Here is an 18085-nt window from a genome sequence, read left to right on the forward strand (position 1 = left end):
GTAGGTGTTAACCTTTATATTTATAGATAAATATTTACAAGGGGCATTTTCCCCACATTTTCATTTCTTCAGCACCGCATTGGCACTGGTGTCCTGGTGGAGTGCGAGGAATATCCTGAGGCGGTGGTACGAGCAGGCCACCCGACATCCCCGGGTGCAGAACTCCCGATCCGCGCACATGGAGGTGGCCAGGCTCCGCTGGACGACGACGAGGACGCGGCAGTAGTCGTGGCACATGTAGCACTCCGGACGTGAGCGGCAGAGGAGCGGGGGAGTGATGACCGACAGGGACTGGCGGTAGCAGCGCTCCCGGCACTCGCCGATTCTCCGCGGTAGATCCTCCTGGGCAAGACTACTTCCACTTCCGGTGGAGGCATCTCCAGTTATAGATGCGCCCAGCGCATCGCCAGTGAGGAGAATGATAATTGCGCAGAGGAAGGTGATCCTTAGTACGGCTGCCATGTCTCTAGATTCTGCGATTTTTTCCTTCTTTGCTATTACGGAAATTGTAAAACAGTGTGTGGATCGCTTGAGGTTTCCTGGGCTTCTGATTGTCCCGGTCTTTCTGGCTCGCCTTATATACCACAACCCGGTTTCATTCACAAAACGTCTGGAAAATCCCGGCTCACTACCTGGTCACCATATACTTATATACTTATTATGCCATCCCAAGTCCAGGATGGATCGGAATCGGATCTCTGGGATTCAGGTAATTGACAACACGTGTGCGCAACGCTTCGCTGACCAATTTTCATGAATGGCCGGCTCTGCGGGAAATCCCCTGGAATTTCCCGCCATTCAATGGCCTTTACCTGAAAACGGGTTGAAAATCCCCGCTCTTGTGGCGCCATTCGGTGACAGTTTTTATTGTTGCGTAATACGTTTCTAACTGATCTATGGCTTGAATGGCCGGTCGATCCTACCTGGCTCAAAAACGCAAGCGGACCGACGCAAGTTAATTGGGAAAGTTGCAGGTAAAACCGCACTAGGAGTCCTATTGATAAAAACCAGGCAAATTAGTCTTGGAACTAAGCTGAAGAACCGAATTTCGTCTGTCTCGTTCGTAATGGAAAGTTCTGTTAGGGAACGAATAAAATATTATTTGTGACTTAAATGTTGCATTCCGATTTGTATGGTTATATGCCGGTTATCTTCTGTTCATAGTTTAAAAAATTTGGTGTTTAAATTTTATGATATTTTTTTAAGCTGGTTTTTGTATTTAAAGGGTGGCCAGAAATTTCCTTCAATCTTAAATATCTAGTCTAATAAATTAAAGGACATTTAAATGACACACGAAGTTAACTTTTCTACATACTCAGCAACACAATTTTTCTTGGGTCAATATACAATTTTGACCAACAATTCTTAGAATGTTCTTTAATCATTAAAAAATCGGGTTTTGTACTGAATCATAGTAACTATAACATTAAATCACACTACTTTAACAAATCGGTTTTGTTTTATTTATTGTCTAATTTTCCAAGTTACCTTAATAGTAATCATTTGTTCTAATAATAATATTAATTTACATTAAAACAAATTTTAATCTGTTTAATTTCACATTGAAACATTTTTTTATTTTGTTAATGTATAAATATTTACATACTATTAACTTATTTTGTATCTGCTGGCTCCATCTACATTTGAATTTACAATGTTCTCGTATCACAAAATGTAAAGTAAATTTACATAAATTCTACAAAAATTTACTTTACTTTCTAGTTTTGGAGGATGTACTCGCTAACCTACAATCAATAAAATATCAGTATTTTGGCCATAATAATGGAAATAATGGTCCAAATATGGAATGTCATACCTCGTTGAACTCGTTATTTTATCCCCAATCGATTGGCATTCAAACCTAGAAATTTTTAAATTTTGTCATTTTTCAAAAAAGCGAAAATTGATCAAAAAATAAATTTCCCTGAAAGTGATGGGGATCGTTAGTTTAGGTCGTTAGCTGCTCAAAACAGTCATTCTTTTAGCTGTGAGCCTTGATTTGTCCAAATTATGACCGAAAAACCACAAAGAAAAGGTTATTTTCGTCGAAAATTAGAATCCATATTTTCCACACTAAAATATCAGTATTTTGGCCATAATAATGGAAATAATGGTCCAAATATGGAGTGTTACACCTCGTTGAACTCGTTACTTAATTCCCAATCGATTGGCATTCAAACCTTGAAATTTTTAAATTTTGTCATTTTTTCCAAAAAATTGTGATGTTACCCCTTATCAAAAAAGCGAAAATCGATCAAAAAATAAATTTCCCTGAAAGTGATGGGAATCGTTAGTTTGGGTCGTTAGCTGCTCAAAACAGTCGGTCTTTTAGCTGTGAGCCTTGATTTGTCCAAAATACGACCGAAAAACCACAAAAAGAGGTTATTTTCGTCGAAAATTTGAATCCATATTTTCCACCCTAAAATATCAGTATTTTAGCCATAATAACGGAAATAATGGTCCGAATATGGAATGTCATACCTCGTTGAACTCGTTATTTAATTCCCAATCGATTGGCATTCAAACCTAGAAATTTTTAAAATTTGTCATTTTTTCCAAAAAATTGTGATGTAACCCCTTATCAAAAAAGCGAAAATCGATCAAAAAATAAATTTCCCTGAAAGTGATGGGAATCGTTAGTTTGGGTCGTTAGCTGCTCAAAACAGTCATTCTTTTAGCTGTGAGCCTTGATTTGTAGAAATTACGACCGAAAAACCACAAGAAAAAGGTTATTTTCGTCCAAAATTCGAATGCATATTTTCCACCCTAAAATATCAGTATTTTGGCCATAATAATGGAAATAATGGTCCAAATATGGAATGTCATACCTCGTTGAACTCGTTATTTTATCCCCAATCGATTGGCATTCAAACCTAGAAATTTTTAAATTTTGTCATTTTTCAAAAAAGCGAAAATTGATCAAAAAATAAATTTCCCTGAAAGTGATGGGGATCGTTAGTTTAGGTCGTTAGCTGCTCAAAACAGTCATTCTTTTAGCTGTGAGCCTTGATTTGTCCAAATTATGACCGAAAAACCACAAAGAAAAGGTTATTTTCGTCGAAAATTAGAATCCATATTTTCCACACTAAAATATCAGTATTTTGGCCATAATAATGGAAATAATGGTCCAAATATGGAGTGTTACACCTCGTTGAACTCGTTACTTAATTCCCAATCGATTGGCATTCAAACCTTGAAATTTTTAAATTTTGTCATTTTTTCCAAAAAATTGTGATGTTACCCCTTATCAAAAAAGCGAAAATCGATCAAAAAATAAATTTCCCTGAAAGTAATGGGGATCGTTAGTTTAGGTTGTTAGCTGCTCAAAACAGTCATTCTTTTAGCTGTGAGCCTTGTCTTGTCCAAATTACGACCGAAAAACCACAAGAAAAAGGTTATTTTCGTCGAAAATTTGAATCCATATTTTCCACCCTAAAATATCAGTATTTTGGCCATAATAATGGACATAATGGTCCAAATATGGAATGTCGTACCTCGCTGAACTCGTAATTTAATTCCCAATCGATTGGCATTCAAACCTTGAAATTTTTAAATTTTGTCATTTTTTCCAAAAAATTGTGATGTTACCCCTTATCAAAAAAGCGAAAATCGATCAAAAAATAAATTTCCCTGAAAGTGATGGGGATCGTTAGCTTAGGTTGTTAGCTGCTCAAAACAGTCATTCTTTTAGCTATCGGCCTTGATTTGTCCAAACTACGACTAAAAAACCGCTTATTTTTGTTTTTTTTTTAATTTTTAAAATAGTTTTTTGACAAGTACTGAAAAGTATTCCACATATTTTCAACCAGCTTCTTTATTAAATATTTTTTATTTTTATCAATTTTTTAAGCTCAAAAATGTAGACTTCCCGATAAGTAAATAAAAAGCTTTTTCTCATTTTTGTCTAACTTTGGTTATAATTTTATTCATTATCTTAACTTGTTCTTGTTTCTTCTTCACTTCCATGCTCCGATCTTCTGGGGTTTTTATCTCACTGCTCTTGCAGCTGCGTTTAGCATTATTTTCACATTTTGTGGTTGGTTTTTAAACATATATTGAGAAATTATGTATAATGTATGTATTGTTATGTGTAACTATATATTAAACATGTAGTATAATTTATGTAGCATACGAAAAAAAATAGCTAAAAAAAATAAACAAAAAGGTATCCTTAAGACGGTGTCCGCATGCTTGTCAGTTTGTCCAGGACTTCTCCTCCTCCTCCTCCTCCTCCTCCTTCGATTCCTGCCCCCCATCCGCTCATCACTGTGGCTTCTGGGTCTTTGGTGGTGCTTGGTGCTGCTGCTGCTGTTGCTGCTGCTGCTGCGTCTCGTACCGCTGGCGCAGGGCGGTCAGGGCGCTCAGCAGCCGACTGTTGGCCGCATCCAGGGCCGCTATCTGCTGGCCCTGCTCCTCGATCACGCGCTGCTTGTGCGACAGCGCCAGCGACATCTTGAGCTGCTCGCGCCGCAGCTCCTCCTCCATGGTGATGAGTCTGCAGGAGGATTGAAAGAAGCTTCGATTAGGTTCTCCACTGAGGGATTACTTCTGCCAACTGTGGCCTACCTGTCGATGATGCTGCGCATGGTGGACTCCGACTGCAGGCTGAGATTGTTCGAGCCATTGCTGCCGGCGCTGCCCGCTGGCCGCTGGATTCCGAACAGCTCGTCGCTGGAGTCGCGCAGCTCGGCCTCGTCGCGGTCGAGCGTGTGGCAGAGCGTGTCCAGGGTCTGCTGCAGCAGCTGGATCTCCCCGTTCTGGTCGTAGCCATTGCCATTGCCATTGCCCTTTCCCTCGCCGCTGCCGCCGCTGCTGCGCAACTGCCTGCGTCGCTTGCCCTCCTGCAATTGATTGCAGTGTCCTGAAAGGGAGAGGTTAATCTTTATTAGCTTCTTGATTCTTTTCCAGGTATCCAGATCCAGGGTTCGGTATTTAACACACATGTTAAAAACATGTATAATTGTAATTTACAGTGTGAGCAAAGTTTTTCACATATATGTCAAAAACAAAAGTGTTAAAATGTGAAAAATAACTTGTGTTGTTTACACAATGTGTTATTAACACGACGTGTTATTTACACACTGTGTTTTTAACACAAATGAAAATTACATTTTATTAACACGACGTGTTATTTACACACTGTGCTTTTAACACAAATGAAAATTACATTTTATGGGCATCAACAAATTGAAGGGAAAATGAAGAATCAATATTGGACCAGGATATCTTAATTGTTATTTTTAACCGTTTTAAAGCATATATGAATTTTTTTATACTACAGAAAACCGTGAATTTCTGACGTTTTAATGTCAAAAACTCATTTTTAACACATTGTGTAAAAAACACGTCGTGTTAATAACACTTGTGTAAAAAACACGTCGTGTAAATAACACAAATAACCGGTGTGTGTTATTTATGTTTCTAACATATGTAATAACTTTTATACAATAACTTTTTTTGAACATTTAACATGTTAATAACACAAGTTTTTTCCAGAGTGTGTTATTTTCCGAACCCTGGATCCCAGATCCCCCTACTCACCTTCCGTATCCGTGCTGCTGTCGGAAAGCGTTCGCGCCGAGTCCAAGCTCAGTCGCCTCTGGGCCGCCGAAGTGGCTGAGCCCACGCTGCCCGCCACACTGCCTGCATACTGCTTGAGTTCCTGATCCCGTTCCCGATCCCTCTGCTGTTGCAACTGCTGCTGCTGCTGCTGCTGATGGTGTCCTGCAGCTGCCCCGTAGACATCCTCCCGCTTGAGCGGTCCATTTAGCCGCCCGTAGGCCGTTGAACCCCCGCCATTCTTGCCCAGATTTGAGGTGGATGCGGCAGAGGCCGAAGTGGAGGAGCTGCTGCCGCCGCTGAGCGAGCGCTGTGCCTCCATCTTCCCGGACAATCCCGCTCCGGCCGCCGCTGCCGCTGCATAGCTGAAATAGTTATCCGCCGAGAGCTGTTCGTCCGAGGAACTGGGCGTCAGTGTAGCCGCCGCCGTCTCCAGGTTGCCACCGCTGTTGAGAAAAGCTGCTCTAGCGGCCACTAGGCCACCTCCAATGGGCTTTAAGCGGCTGCCAAACTGTTGCTGGGGATTACTAGGTGCCGATGATCTGCCCGCCTGACTCGGCTGCAGCTGGTAGGAGGGATTCTTGAAGGCCAGCGGCGCATTGTGACTGCCCATCGCTGCCTTCAGCTGGCTCTCCACGGGACTGGAGGACTGCGAGGGCGAGGGATTGGTGGAGATGCTCTGGTAGCCGGAGCTGCAGTGGCTGCTCTTCGCCGACAGCTGCTCCTTGCCGGGTGGTAATCCTGGATTTGGCTTCAGGTGACTCTGCTGCTGCTGGTGATTCTGCTGATGATTCTGTTGGCTGTGCTGGTGATGCTCCGCCACATCGTGCTCTTCGGCGTACTTGAACAGATCGTCAAGATCCTCCAGGTTCTTGGGCATATTCGAGTTGGGATTCAGGCAGCCGCCTCTTACATAAACCCCCGAATGATCGGGTATTCCTAGATTCAGCTTGTGGTGGCCTCTTGCTCCTCCACCAGCCTGACTTGCTCCTCCAACCAAACTGGACTTCATCATGGGCGTGGGTGACTTGCAAACAAAAGCACTGCTCGTATCCAATCCGGAAATCTGTATCTGGAACTCGCCGTGCATGTCGTCGTAGCTTCCGCTCTGGTTATTATTGCCCATGGGATGACCACTTCCATTTCCATTTCGTGGCAGTGTCCTGCTGCGAGTGCTCGATGGCGTGCTGGCCTCGTACTCGTTGCCATTATGCGCTAAATAAGGATACGGATTCATTCGCTCCATGGTGCTGGAGGCACTCGTCTGCGGCGCCGGCGGGCAGTAATGTGGATGCTGCATGGGGTGGACATGTTGCTGTTGCTGTTGATGCAACAAATTGCTGCTGCTGCCGTTGAGCGAGGAGGAGGCCATCGAGGTCTGCGATTGGGCATGCTGCAGGCCGCCCGGCGAACTTAGGTATTGGTTTCCCGCAATGGAGGTTTGTGAATGATGATGGGGATGCTGCTGCAACTGCTGTTGCTGCATCTGCTGCTGTTGCAACTGCTGCTGTTGCAATACCCCATTAACCGTGGGATCATTGTACCGAAAGATGTTCTTCTCTAAAGAATTCGGGGTCAGAACTCCCCGCATAATGCCCCTCTCCGCCGACAGAGGCTTGCTGACAATCGCATGCTGCGGCTGGGCCAGCTGACTTTGCTGCTGCTGCAACAGCAACTGATCCGGATTGGCCGGCTGTCGATTCTCCTGATTCTCGCTGGCTATCGAGTGCGTCGACGAGGAGGAGGCCGGCAGATATCCTCCAGGCAGAGCTGTTCCCAGATTCCCATGCTCCTTGGCCCGGCTAATCTCGTCGAGAATGTGCTGCAGTGGATCCAACTCGTGCTGCCTGGCCTCCGGCAGCTTGGCCAGACTCTCGCTGAGCAGGCTGTGCAAAATGGAGAGCTGCTTGCCCTGATCAATGTACCCCGCCCAATCGAGTATCGAATCGGGAGCAGGATGCTCGGGCCTTGTCGATATAATCTCCAGAAACTGCTGCATGCGAGCGGCCTCCTGTTCGAGGAAATCATTCAGGAACTCCATAAAGTTCTCCTTGCCCTGAAACCTCGTGAAATTGGCCAACGTTTGCAGGGTCTTGGCCACCAAAGTGAGATTGCGAGTGGCCCTTGCGGAGGGCAATTCGCTGGTGATATTAAAAAGCGACGGCGACAGGATGGCGGGGCACAGGAAACGCAGAAAGATGCTGGCCGAGATCAGGTTGTCGGCCATATCCTGGCGGCCCAATTGTTGCAGGCGCTCCCGGAAGGTGGCAAAACAATTACGCAGCTGGGCGGGAAAATGCTTGTGCGACTCGAAGATGCACTGCCACGCCCCTCGCACCGCTCCACGCAAAGCGGCCTGCTGACGCTGCAGTGAACCCGCCGACGAACCGCTCGCCTTCGTGGGATCCACCTCGCAATCCCTTTCCGATTGGATGAGTTCGTTAATTGGCGCCGAGAGGGTATCCTGCAGATACTGCTCGCCGGTGAGCTTGAGAAACGCCTCCATGCTCTTGGTGGCCAGCGAGTTGCCCCTAAAAGTCAGTCGCTGATCACCGACGCGTAGTAAATCCAGGGCAACCACATCGGTGAGAAAGGCTCCGGCTAATCCCTGGGCATGCATGAGGAGAACCAGTGCCTGTCCTATATCCTCCTTGGCTTTCACACCAATCACGGGCTCTAGAGTTTCGCAAACTCTCTTGTAGTTCTCCTTGAGATAGGCCAAAAAGTTGGCATACACATTGATGGGCAGGATGTCGGTGCTCTGGAAACGGCACTTGATCCTCAGCGTGGGCAGTTGCTCCTTGTCCTTCGAACCACTCGATCCACCACCTCCAGAAGTTCTGCCCAGACTATCGCCCGCCTTGTCGCTGAGTATGGGATACCATTGCTCGCAGGGCACTCGCGAGGTCACATCGTGAACGGGTATCTTCACTGAACCCACAAACTGATACTTGTCCCGCTTCTTCTTTTTGTCCACCTCCCGAAAAACGTTCACCGTGATCACATTGATCTCTGGGATGTCGGGGAAATCGAAATGCTCGCCCCAGAAGAGCAGATCCGTCTGCAGCTTCACCGACGTCCGCCCGTAGAGCGTTTTGTCCAGCTGCAGTTCGCAAAAGTAACGCTTCTTCGGCGGCAGATTCTTCGCCTCGTAGACCCACATCTTCAGCGAGTTGTCCGTGCGGCGAGTGTGCTCGGCATTCGGGGCTATCGACTTGCGCAGCGAGTAGATCCAGAGATCGCGCTCCTGGCGCGATCCGCACGAGTAGTAGCGCTCGCCACGCGGCCCGCCGCGCACCTGAAAGCAGTGACGCCGCCCGAGGACTGACTGGTGCACCGGCGCCACGCCCACCGCCCCAGTGCAGGAGAGATCTGTGGGGGGAGAAAGGGAGAGGGATTAGAAACCAATAGGAGATCCAGGAGATCCCAAACTCACCTATGGTCGACATGACGGCGTGACTGGACAGCAGACTCTCGTGCGAGCGGGAGCCCCTCAGTCCGCCGGATCCGCGCTTGGTACGCTCCAATTTGGTCACCGACTTGGTCCGCTTCAGGGGATTGGATCTGCGGGGGAAGTAAATAATCAAGTTTAAAAGTTAATAAAAAAGATTTTATATTTGAACCACTGCTTTATTATGAAACCAAATTCACTAAAGATCAGAGTGATATTATTCAAATCATTTTGATATGCATAACGATTATGTTTATCTTATTTCACAATATTTGTTTTAAAAAATATTAAATTTAGTGTTTTAAAACAGTATATTTATAACTTTTATAAAATGATAAAATATCAAGTTGACATGTTTGAATCATAAATTTGACATTAATCATATCGGCTTTTTGTTGATATGAAATAAGGTAGAAATGACTCTATTTCATATCGTTTGATATTATTTTGATAAAAATAAAGATTATGTTTATCTTATTTTACAATATTTGTTCAAAAAATACTACATTTGGTATTTTTATAGCTTTTATGACATGATAAAACATCAAGTTGATATGATTGAATCATAAATTTGACATTGATCGTATCGGCTTTTTATTGAAATGAAATATTAATAGTTCTGAAGCTTAGGAATCTTCTACTTCTACTTGACACAAATTGCCGATTAAAGATTAAAACCGAAACTCACTTTTTGGAAAAGAAGTTGGTGAATCGCGAGGTGGCATTGTTCTCCGACTGGTGCTGTTTGCTGCCCAAAATCGGCGTAGTGGGCGCTGATCCACGGCGGCACGCCTTCTCATAGGAAGTATCTGCAAGGGAGGAAAAGGATATATTGGCATTAGAAGGGGGATTAATACAATACATTTCATTGACCTGCTCTTTTCAGGTGATTCAGATTTCAGAACTTCAGAGTTCAAGCAAATATCTTAATCCCCAAATGATGAATTCCCTGCCCTGCTTCACCCGCACATTTCTCTGGATTCCCCTTATAACAAAACAAGCAGCCTCAACACTTTGGCATTAATCGGTTTCAGTTTCTTTTGTTGTTGTTGTGTATTTTTGGACGACTTTAAACTGGTTTCAGCCTGTCGAACAAAAGACGAAAAGGAGCAGCTGCTGCTCAAATGAATTTATCCCAACATCGCCGCATCACCTGCCGCAAAAAATAAAAAAAAAAGTAAAGTAAAATAAAATAACAACAGCCGGAGAAGCCAGAAGACATGGAAAATGAGGCAGCGGCAGGGGCAGGTAAGCATGATTCATCATGTGCCTCATTACCGTGGCAAGATGCTCAGCGGGTACACTCGAAAATAAACAATAGAACAGAATTGTGTCAAACCAGTACCTTTGAAATTCAGGTTATTAGACCTGTTTTTCAAATAACAAATACCGAACCATCGCATTTTGATACTTGTTATCAGGAATAAATTTAAACTAAAGGTTAAGTTTCAGTTTAAGTTCATATTCAATCAACTCTTGTCTTCATTTAGTTGTATTTATTTTGTGTGAGATATTATTAAAGTATTTCAAAGTTATTATCCCTTAAAGAGCATTCTTATCGATGGGAATAATGCATTATTTTTGATAATATGTTAATTATTATATCTTTTCTTATCTTAATATTCAATAGCTTTCTTTTTATCCCCGATTAAAATTATTTCTAACAAATATTCTGAAAACATCCCCTTAAAATCCCATTTTCCCCAGTGCAATCGTAGTTGAAACTGAGTTTGGAATCCGGGAACCTCAAACCAGTTTCCACCTGGGCATCTGCCTTCATCTCCTCGTTACAAAGCCGCCCGCACCGCCAAGAAAAGAAATAAAGAACGAGCCCGAAAACAAAGCGACCTTGTCGAAGGCAGGCCACCTACTAAGTTAGCCATGGAAAAAAAGGGCGGTGAAGTGGAGAACCCCATATCACTCATATATTATCTCTGACTCATCGAGGGGAAGAGCAAACATCATTCTTATCCGATGGCATGCAAAAGAGGCATCGGGAAAACGGACATTTTCATGTTTTATGGGCTACTCCTTCCGCATTTCCAGGTTGATTCATTTCATTGGCCACCAGATGCAAACACCACGATTTGTCATTCATTCAGAAAAGAAATACAAAATAATACAAAAAGCTAAAGGGGGAGACCAAATTGTGTCATGTTGTGGCATTCAAAAACACACACACATCTTCTATTAATAAAGAAAAAGAATTATGAAATATTCCTATATAAGATCAAAACTCGTTGACGAGCAACTGTATCATCATCTTAATCTTACCGCCAAAAGCGAAAAAGCATATATGAATAAAACAAAATAGAAAAAAAGGTGAGTCTTCATACAAGGTGGGTGCTCCACGCCCCCAGATTAATGCCAAATCTAGAATAGGCACGCAAATCAGGCCAAAAAAAAAGAGTAGCAAAAAAACAACACACCCTATAAACATATTAAAAACATACTTTTGATTAAGGGGAAACTAGAAAACGATGTTATCTTGGCATTTTCTTCACAAACTTTCCATAATAATCTAGGGCAACTGGGGGCTTATCTATCATATTTCTACAGAAACAAGCTGCAATTACTTCTTGAACATTTCTGCTTCATAAAGAAAGTAATTATAATGTTTTACTGCTTTGAACTGATGTTCTTGGCTTCCAAAGACCCCAAGACATAAATTTGTAACCCCGAGTTCAACCACTGATATGGAGGCTCTATTAGATGATACAACAGAGATTCGTTTCTGTGTGGTTCAGGTTCAATAAAATACCATTTTGGTGTTAAATAGGTGGGCTAATCATCGCATATATAGTGCGATGAAGTCAGCCAAGATCAGATCAGGTTATACTATATTACACCTAATCTCTCTGGGAGTGTGTAATAATTTTTTTGGCCAGATGACCGGACCTCTAAAGATCATGATGCTGAAATGCTGCTGACTACACACGCAGATGATGATGATGGTGATATTGCTCATCGCTTGAGTCACTCCGTAATTCTTTGGTTTTTTGGGGAATGGAATGAGGTTTGAGGTTTGCAATTAAAACGGATTAAAGACGTAGAGAGAGAGACGGGGTCGCTTTCACTGGTGATCGATCGCATCGGATCAGTTCGGTTCGGTTCAGATCGGTTCGGATTCACCTTGGGCCCCTTGGGCAGATGCTAACTGTGCGATAAGGTCAGCTCTTAATTATCGACGCGTTAAGTAAACCAAAAGTCAAATGTGAAATGTGAAAAGTGGCAAATGGAAAATGGAAAATGCGTACAGTGGTCACTCGATCACTCGGTATCTCACGATCCGTCAGTGGGGCCCTGATAAATGGAACTATCCAGCGATCGTGGCAGATAAATGGCCCCTGTATCTCTGTATCTGTATCTGTATCTCTTCTTCGCTTTACTTCTCTTCTCTGTGTGTATTTTTTGAAAATGTCAACAGTTCTCGACTTGAGTGATATGTGATATGTGAATCTATGGGCCCACAAGTCACTCTCCACCGATAAGGCGACGATCAATAATATGGTTCCGTTTGTATGTTCTCAAAATCATAAATATCCCTATCTGCTTTTGTCTATTTCATACTATTTCCATCGTCGCGGGTCCGCTTTATCGACGAAAAATAGAAAAACCGCCTTGGGTTAAGTCGTTAGTTACGAAAGCGTTTGCTGTGCCTTATCACATTACAAATAAAATGCAACTGCAACTGCAGCTGCACTGAGAGAAAGCAGGGTGTGATTTAAACTCTGTTCCTAAAAAATGTAAAATGTTTAAATGTGAACTAACTTAGACTTCCTAATTCGAAATTAATATTAAAAAAAAAAACGATATTTTAATTTTCAAGACTCCAAGGATTACAAATTACATCACAAATAGATTGGGTAAATTGTTTTTACAACGATTGAAGATGATTTAACATAATGGCAAGTAATTCAGCTTACAAAAAAATTACAATTTGTTTGCTCATTTTCCCGAATTGCGAATCATCAAATTGACACCAATTACTTGCAGTGCATCAGCGAAAAATGGCAGCAACAATTTGAGTTTTAAAATAAAGCGGTTCGTTTGTTTGGCATTCTCGTTGTCCTCTCTCTTTCTCGCTTCTCTCTCTCAATAGCAAAAAAAAATAAAGAAAAAGAAAAACTGGTTTCTTGTGCGGGTGTGTGTGAATCATAATAAAATAACAACAGTCCAGAAAAAGCAACGAAATTGAAATTGTAGCCAGAGAATGAAGGGGAAGAAGGCGAAAAGAAACGACGCCGCACAGTGGGACCATCATTCCGTCATTTAAATGATCACAAATCGAATTGGTCACACTTCCTCTTGAGCGTGTTAATGCGAATCGATCGGGAGATCGGCCATTTAACGGTACCACCGAGCGTGCCGTCTCTCGCCCTCTCTCTTTCGAACTCATTGAAATGCAATGAGCCTCGCTTCGCTTTGGGCCGTTCCAAGTATAGAAAACTGATTCCGATTCAATGACCAGCACAGCGGGAATAATTCAAGAAGTCGTCACTAGTTGGAAAAAACACCAACGGCCTTCCTGGAATACGAAATCAGAATGCAAGAGGGTAGAGACACACTCCAATCACTTTCGGATCGGATCGGTTTATTTGGGTTCAGTTCGGGCTCTACAAAGAAAGAAAACGATGTCTAATCACAAATAAAGTCTCCTCATTAAATTAAGGTTGTATTCAAACCATAATAATAATAACAATAAAAATAATAATGTAAACAAAATCCATACAACCCATTCTAATTTGTTTTTCTGTAATATGATATATATAAGGCCTATGAGACCCATGGTGCGACGCTTCGTTGCCTTCCAGGGCCATCAAATTGAGCTACAATTGAGCCACACACAATTGGGCTACGTTCCAAAAGAATACATATACTGAGAGGTACATAAACATATATATATATATATTCAGATACAAATATGTAGTGGTGGTGATTGGGGGAGGAGGTTTCACCTCCGATCGTGTGTAAATAAAGTAGCTGGCTTGATGATGGCAAACGTCGCAAAAGAAACGCACAGGAAGGCTTAATAAGAGCCGCCAGAAAGTGTGAAGAACACAGGAAAAGAGAAGGGGCAGTTGCACAGCTGCGGTCACAATAATAGGCCCTAAAACATCTGTCCATTAAAAAGTGCCCATAAAAGTTGTAATTTACAAGTATAACATTGTGTAGAGTTGGAGTTTAATGTTGGTCATTATCATCTCTAAAAGACTGTTCGTTAATAGAACTGGATCATGAGATTAATCAAGAGTTCATTAAACATTTGAATGGTTCGGTTTATGATACCTTAAGATCTATTACATATCAATATTATATATTTATAAGAAAGTATATATATCACATTCATTTCTTAGATTCCTACAACTCTGGCCCATACTGTCTTTAAGGGTGGGGGGTTCTGTTCTCAGTTCTCAATTCTCCGTCTTATCTTATCGTGACCCTGCGTAGATAGGGGAATACCAAATGCGATCGCTGTTCTTCGATACAAACAGCCATTGTACGAAAAACGGGGATCGTTCGATCGAATCGAATGAAATGGTATGGGGTATGGGATCACAAAGGGGTTGTTTTTCGGTTGTTTGCCACAGGAAATACTTAGTACCCATGGGCAGAGAGACAAAGAATTTCGTTTCGTTGGGGTCGAGACCTACCGGAATGATGTCCCGCATCGTCCTCCGCCGCCGTTGTCGTTGTCTCGTTCTCATTCTCGGTAGTTACCGATAGATCCGCTCCAGTTGCGGATGCGGATGCCATATGTATGGCCAGATCCCGGATCTTGAAGCGTTCACAGATCAGTTCCTCGCAATGATCGGCCTGGAAATAGCAATTGAGCTCGTCCAAACTCAGGGGACACACATCGTAGGGCTGGTAAAAGTGTTTGCCCCAACTTCCATTATTACTGGTCGAATCCGATCCTCCTCCTCCTCCGGCACAGCTAGTCGATAGCGATGAGGATCCCTGCATGTTGACCGAAGAAGGATTTACAGATAGTCCACTTGCAATACCACTTCCCGATCCCAGTAATCCACTTTGGTTCGGTTTCAGCAGGGAGTTACTTCGCGACACCTTGGTGGAGTGGGCTCTTCGGATGAAACTGAGGGATTTCTTTGGGGGCGAGCAAATAACCGAGGTATTTGGTGGAGCAACAGCTATATCCGCGGATAGTTTTGGTGTGGACTTTAGTAGAAAGAGGTTTTTCGGCGGGAAACTGTGCGTCAGTATGGACGTGGCCGAGCAGCTGTTTTGCAGTTTATAAGGCGAGGATCCTGAACTCGAACCCACTATCTGACTGACCGTACTGCCGCCAAACAGCTGACGCTGCTTTTCCTGCAGCTTCTCCTGCTTTTCCTGATACTTTTCCCGCTTCTTTTCCAGCTCATCCAAAGCGGCTGCCTCGCGCAAAACAACTGAGGGCGATAGGTTTTGCGGCAGGGTCTTCGATTTAGCACGGAGCGTAATCAGCGTTGTCGTAGTAGTCGTAGTACTGGTACTGGTACTGGTACCGGTAGTACTTCCCATCGATGAGGTAGCCAAACCCCGCTCCACAGAGGGCAGCGGTACGGCCAATATATTGGTTCGCGATCGCGATTTCATTAGCTTTATGGGCGTCGAGGTGTTCGTTTGCATGCGACTGATCTCTGAATCATCGTCGTAATCGTTGCACTCCTGACTATTCTTCTTGGGCGGCGGGGGCGTGGCCAAGACAATATCGTTCTCCTCATTGAAATGAGTGCGGGGTGCCGTAATACCCGTATTTGGTAAAAGATTGGTATTGGATGGTATTGTTGTAGTACTACCCAAAGAACCCTGTTCATTATCGCTGCCATTCAAACTGATCACGTTTAGTACTATACCATATCTCTTGAGTTTCGATGGGGAGGCGGTTTGGGTATTATTATTACCGGTAGGCAGGGACTTCAGCAGCTGCTCCCGATGACGGGCCTCCGATGAGTTCTCCTCGTCCTCATCGGAATCGGAATACTGGGCCGCCGTCTCGCTGCCACTGATGCTCCAGTTGAAGCCGCAGGGCGGCGGGGGAGACATTATTTGGGGTTTCGATGGGCTCGTCGTCTTCCGTTCGAAGAGAGCACTAACCTTGGCCACGCCGCTCTTCACGGAACTCGATTTCCGAAGACTATAGCTTTTCGAAGATTTGCTTTCGGAAGAATTGGTCAAAGAATTGCTATTGCTACTGAGACTGGTGTTGCTGGAGGATTTCTGAACAACCAGATGATGATCTTGACTTGACCCCTCTTCTTCGTCTTCTATTACCAGAGGTACATAGAATGTGGAGCGACGTCTTTGGGTCTTTTCTTCCGGCGTCGCTACTATCGGATGCTCACTGTGCTCAGTGTTTGCTGTGTTGTTGTTGTCTATTGTACTTGCTGTTGTTGTTGTTGTGCTGCTGGCGGCCTGCAACATTTTTCTGTGTGTTTCGCTCAGTGTATTTTCGAGAACATGGCACACACACACATTTGCATGAGAGAGTGAGAGGGAGGGAAAGAGAGAGAGAGAGCGCACGCAGGTATATTTTTTGTTTGCTTGTGTTTGTGTTTGTTGACGACTGACGCTGCTTCCACTTCTTTCTCTTTTCCGCTGATGCTTCTTTTTTTTTAATTCTTGAATCTTATTTATTTCTTCTCTCTATTAGTTTTTTGTACTTGGCTTTCTTTGAGTGTGTGCGTCGTTTGTCGCTTGGCTTATAAATTATGCGCTCAACTGCATTTCCGCGTTTCTTCTCTTTCTTCACGCCTTTTGTTTTTGCTGCCGTTTTTTTTATCGCCTTTTCGCATCACATTGTCGCTCGGTGGTTAAGTTTCTCATTACTTTGTTGTACTACTCTATTTTTTTTGTTTGTTTAATTTTGGTTTTCAATTGCAGCATACACACACTCGCACACACACATTTGCAGCGCAGAGAGCCTGCACTAATACACACGCACACGCATATTTTTTTTCTTCGTGTACAGGAATGCGTTTTTTTTCTCTTTTGGGATAAGAGGGGGGATATAAAACACTTGAACAAAAATAACACTCGCTTTGGGTATATTTTTTAACAATTTTAATATTTAATAGGTGGCTTAACAAACAGGAATATTTTTAGCCAGTGGCAAAAATATAATAAAACAGTAAAACCGACGCGCCAGCGAAGTTAAAAACAATAATAAACGGAGCGATTTGAACAGCCGCTTGCCGCCGCATCCACTCCACCCGAATTCAAAAATGGATCTGATCTAGAGATGTGAAAAACACGGAGCCATCGAGAAACGATGGTTGGCGGGTATCTTTATGGGCAGCACGGGCTCACGATCGACAGTGCTGCCCATGAAGAGTGCTGCCCATGCACTGTCTGGCAGCACTGAATACAATTGCGGCTAAATGAATAGCTACAAATAGTTAAAATAAATAATACATAAAGTAAAGCAAATGAAAAATGCAAATTTGTATTTAAGATTTCAAACCATTATCTAATCATTTTAATTAAATTTGATTTCATAAGTTGATTTAAAATATTCGCTATAAAATAATCTTTTAAAAAAGTAATATTTAATATTATTTTTTGTATCATATATTATTCACTTTTTCAAGAGAGTATCTACTAACTAATTATTTTTCCTACCTCAACTGTTATTGTTTATATATTTCTACATATATATGTGTAAGGTGCCAGTTGGGCAGCCGGGCAACGCGTAATACAAATTAAGGCAACCCCGAACCCCTTAACCATCCATCGTAACGCTTGGTTCGCTCTTTACCTCTATTTTATTTCATTTTTTTCTTTTTTTCACTGCGGAAGTGCGTGACTATGGGTTTTTATGTGACACGTTCACCTCCTTCACCACCAACGAAACGGAAGACTTGTTTACGAGTTACCATTTTCATTCCCATTTCCCTCGGCGCATTGCATTATACATTAGCATAGGGGCACAATGAACTGTTCACTGTTCGTATAAAAGGGAGTTTTCTGTTCTGTATTCTTTTCAACCCTTGACCAAGCGATCGTTATATAAGCCACGTTCCGCCCCTCGAAATTCCGTTACTTTAAAAGGAATGTGAAATTCCCCATCCCCAA

At 43.0% G+C, this 18085-nt stretch overlaps 2 protein-coding genes across 13 annotated transcripts in view; both read right to left on the bottom strand.

Annotated features, from left to right (window-relative positions):
* LOC108056673 (uncharacterized) lies at positions 1-618 on the bottom strand. The gene has a single exon (XM_017140554.3). It carries the CDS (start codon positions 460-462, stop codon positions 61-63), a length of 402 nt encoding a protein of 133 aa, XP_016996043.2. The 5' UTR covers positions 463-618; the 3' UTR covers positions 1-60.
* Positions 619-3884: 3266 nt separating this feature from the next.
* The window catches only part of raskol (Ras GTPase-activating protein raskol), a 40468-nt gene continuing 26267 nt past the window's right edge, over positions 3885-18085 (bottom strand). For 5 of the 12 annotated variants that reach the window (XM_017140586.3, XM_017140584.3, XM_017140585.3 and 2 more), the window contains 5 exons: positions 9699-9819; positions 8996-9123; positions 5542-8931; positions 4567-4861; positions 3887-4495 (listed from right to left, as the gene is read on the bottom strand). In XM_017140586.3, the coding sequence (XP_016996075.2) occupies positions 4264-4495; positions 4567-4861; positions 5542-8931; positions 8996-9123; positions 9699-9819 (4166 nt within the window). In that variant the 3' untranslated portion in view covers positions 3887-4263. Of the gene's footprint in view, positions 4517-4566; positions 4862-5541; positions 8932-8995; positions 9124-9698; positions 9820-14664; positions 17247-18085 lie in introns of those variants that run through there. The other 7 variants (XM_017140582.3, XM_070218527.1, XM_070218528.1 and 4 more) reach the window with 4 other exon arrangements.

The sequence above is a fragment of the Drosophila takahashii genome, chromosome X (assembly GCF_030179915.1).
Source record: "Drosophila takahashii strain IR98-3 E-12201 chromosome X, DtakHiC1v2, whole genome shotgun sequence".
In the NCBI taxonomy this organism is placed as follows: domain Eukaryota; kingdom Metazoa; phylum Arthropoda; class Insecta; order Diptera; family Drosophilidae; genus Drosophila; species Drosophila takahashii.